General features: G+C 35.1%; 1 protein-coding gene across 1 annotated transcript; it reads right to left on the reverse strand.

Moving 5' to 3' along the window:
- Positions 1-551: 551 nt before the first annotated feature.
- LOC101507209 (GTP-binding protein At2g22870) lies at positions 552-2792 on the reverse strand. Its single transcript, XM_012717058.3, has 4 exons — positions 2391-2792; positions 2215-2284; positions 1326-1488; positions 552-1235 (listed from the first exon to the last, which is right to left on the reverse strand). The coding sequence occupies exons 1-4, from the start codon at positions 2605-2607 to the stop codon at positions 1026-1028; spliced, it is 660 nt and encodes a 219-aa protein (XP_012572512.2). The 5' UTR covers positions 2608-2792; the 3' UTR covers positions 552-1025.
- Between the last annotated feature and the right edge of the window lie 6 nt (positions 2793-2798).

Here is a 2798-nt window from a genome sequence, read left to right on the forward strand (position 1 = left end):
AGACAAGATCAGATAATAGATTTATGGAAAAAATTGTATATTTGATTAGTATGGAAGAGTATGATCATCACTTGCAATATTGAGTTAGAGCACACCTATATTATTATTTTTGTTAATTATATTAAAGATTCATGGTTCACATCTTACAAAAAAAAAAAAGATTTATTGTTGTTTGGACCAATAGAGTAATGCATTTAGGAAATACAACGACCAACATGTATTTTTAAATTATGATTTGTTTTATAAATATGATTTAATCCCTATGTGATTTGTTTTAATTTGTGGTATTTGATTTATTTGTAGAGTTGATTCTTCTCATTAGAGATTGAAAAATATATTAAAAATTAGTATCAGAGATTTGTGTATTAAATAAATAAAATGACTACGTCAAAATACCACTGTGTTCTGTACCTGGTTAAAAAAGGCTTGATTGTTATTTGTTATTTAGTACTACCCGTTAAAACTATTGAATATAGGTGTGCCTGAGTATATTATAATACCCAACCTACATATACAATAAAGGTCATAAGCAAGGAGATGAGATTCTCAGGTGTTGCATCAATAACAGTGGTAATCTATCAAATATAGCAAAGCATCAATAATGTTCAAGTATTGCAAAAGTTTCCTTTTCCTCCAGTAAATAAAAAACCAAAGAAATGGAATGCTGAAACATGTATTCTGGAAGAAAAAAAAAAGATAAATATTATCAGTGTAACTGTTGAAAGCATACAATATCACCTATGTTGTATTACTCCATATGCGCACATCATGACAGCATGAAAAATTCCAGTATCAGCAAAGGCATAAACAACTCACACTTGATCCTCATGTAAGATTTAAATACCATATATATCATGTTGTGGTTTGAGGGGAACAAAGATCCATCTAAGTTATGAGTCGACCCATAGCCTTTTCACATGACTCTTCTATGTGATTGTATCTTTCGTAATTTCAACTTTGCTCCTGCATGGAAAGCTCTTGTTATAGATAATCACATCTTGCTCAGTTTTAAATAAACTGTTCTCCTATTGATCCCAGTAGTTTCTTAGCTGAGATACGTGCAAGAGAAGCTCGTCTCTGCCCAATCCAGTGACGCTGCTGGTCATAATCCATGGGGGATGTTGCTTGTAATTTTGTTTTATTATCTCTTGAAAATCCTTTATGTTTTCATCAGGTATTTTCCCCTTTGCCACCTTCATTTTATCGCATTTTGTGAAAACAAAGGTAATTGGTATCTGCAATCCACAAAATTGTAATAGATTTCAGACTTAATTCAGTACCTTAACGACATTACTTAAAGGACTAAATACAAAAAAGCATCATACATTATTGCGACCAAGCCAATTTGCACAATCCAAGTCAATCCTTTGAGGAGGAACACTTGCATCAATGAGAAGCAAGACAGCCACCAGAGTACTTCTATTTAAAAAGTAACCTTTGGTGAACGATGACCAATCCGTTTTAGCAGCTTCAGGTGCTTTAGCAAAGCTACATAAAGTTAAACTCACAAAAATGAGGAACAGTTTTTACCATGACCGGTCAACAGTAATACCTCCAATAACTGACCCTTAATACACTCTGATCTAAGAAAAACACAGGAAAGAACATCAGTGAAGAAAACACAGATGATGCCCGACAATCAGAAATACATGTGAACCTATGAAGCCCAGATACTTCAAAAATAGTGTCTGACACGTATCTGATATCGATACACATCTGATATTTCCCTGTACATACTCATAAAGTATCCAATAACTTCTTTTATTTCTCTTTCAAATATTTCCACTGATACTTCTCAGATACATCTTCAATACTTTTTACCAACCAAAGACACAGTTGTCTTCCGGATAGGATACATCTTCAATATATCTTACAAATTAAGGACATAAAATTGTATGTTTATGTGACACATTCATAGTAGAAACAATATATTCTGATATAGGTGGGAGAAGTATATGTAACTATGCCTATGTATTGACTTAGGATATGTTTATGTATTTGTGAGCAACTAGTGATGCGACCTTTTGTTAACATATCTTGAATTTAAAAAAAATTACTTATCCCTGTATCTATTTCATACTATGTATCCGGGCGTCAAAGATGCGAACAGACTCACAACCTGTAATTTGTAAAAATATTGATTTGTCCCAAATGCAATTGAATCACTATAAAGTAAAATATTGGAATGTTTGTGATTGTGAGTGACTCACTCACCCATAACCAGGCAAGTCGACAAGATACCAGCTTTTGTTGACCAAGAAGTGATTGATAAGCTGTGTCTTCCCTGCAACAAGTACCAAAAAAAACGCATTACATTACACACACAAGCTCGAATGAATTTAAAAATAAAAAATAAAAAATAAAAAAAAGAAAAGAAAAAGGAGAAGGACCTGGTTTCTTGGAAGTGAGAGCGAGCTCTTTCTTACGAACAAGGGAGTTAATGAGAGAAGATTTACCGACATTGGAGCGACCAAGAATGGCGAATTCAGGTCGGTCATCTTTGGGGCACTCCTTGGGGCGAGGACTACTCTTAACGAATTGGACATCCTTAATTCGGGAATCGCCGGCGTAGGGTCCGATAACGATGTTGGAGAATGGAAGGATCATGGAGTCGTTGACTTCGTTGGGTTGAACTCCAGGGGGAATGAATAAGAGGGGTTTTTCGGAAGGGGGGAGAGAAGAGGTGAGGGTTTTGGAAGCGGGAACTGAAGAGTGACGGAAAGAGAGAAGAGAAGGGGTGAGGTTTGTTCTGGGAATGGAGAGAGAACAAGTATGGGAAGGGATTAGGAAAGAGAGCG

The sequence above is a fragment of the Cicer arietinum genome, chromosome 6 (genome assembly GCF_000331145.2).
Source record: "Cicer arietinum cultivar CDC Frontier isolate Library 1 chromosome 6, Cicar.CDCFrontier_v2.0, whole genome shotgun sequence".
Lineage (NCBI taxonomy): Eukaryota > Viridiplantae > Streptophyta > Magnoliopsida > Fabales > Fabaceae > Cicer > Cicer arietinum.

What these genes read in the sequence shown, in the direction of transcription:
- LOC101507209 (XM_012717058.3), bottom strand. Translation starts at nt 2,607, where the DNA reads ATGATCCTTCCATTCTCCAACATCGTTATCGGACCCTACGCCGGCGAT. An exon ending in GTCGACTTGCCTGGTTATGG is followed by an intron (nt 1,489 to 2,214) that starts GTGAGTGAGTCA and finishes AACTTTATGTAG; the next exon opens with CTTTGCTAAAGCACCTGAAG. An exon ending in ATTGGCTTGGTCGCAATAAT is followed by an intron (nt 1,236 to 1,325) that starts GTATGATGCTTT and finishes TGTGGATTGCAG; the next exon opens with ATACCAATTACCTTTGTTTT.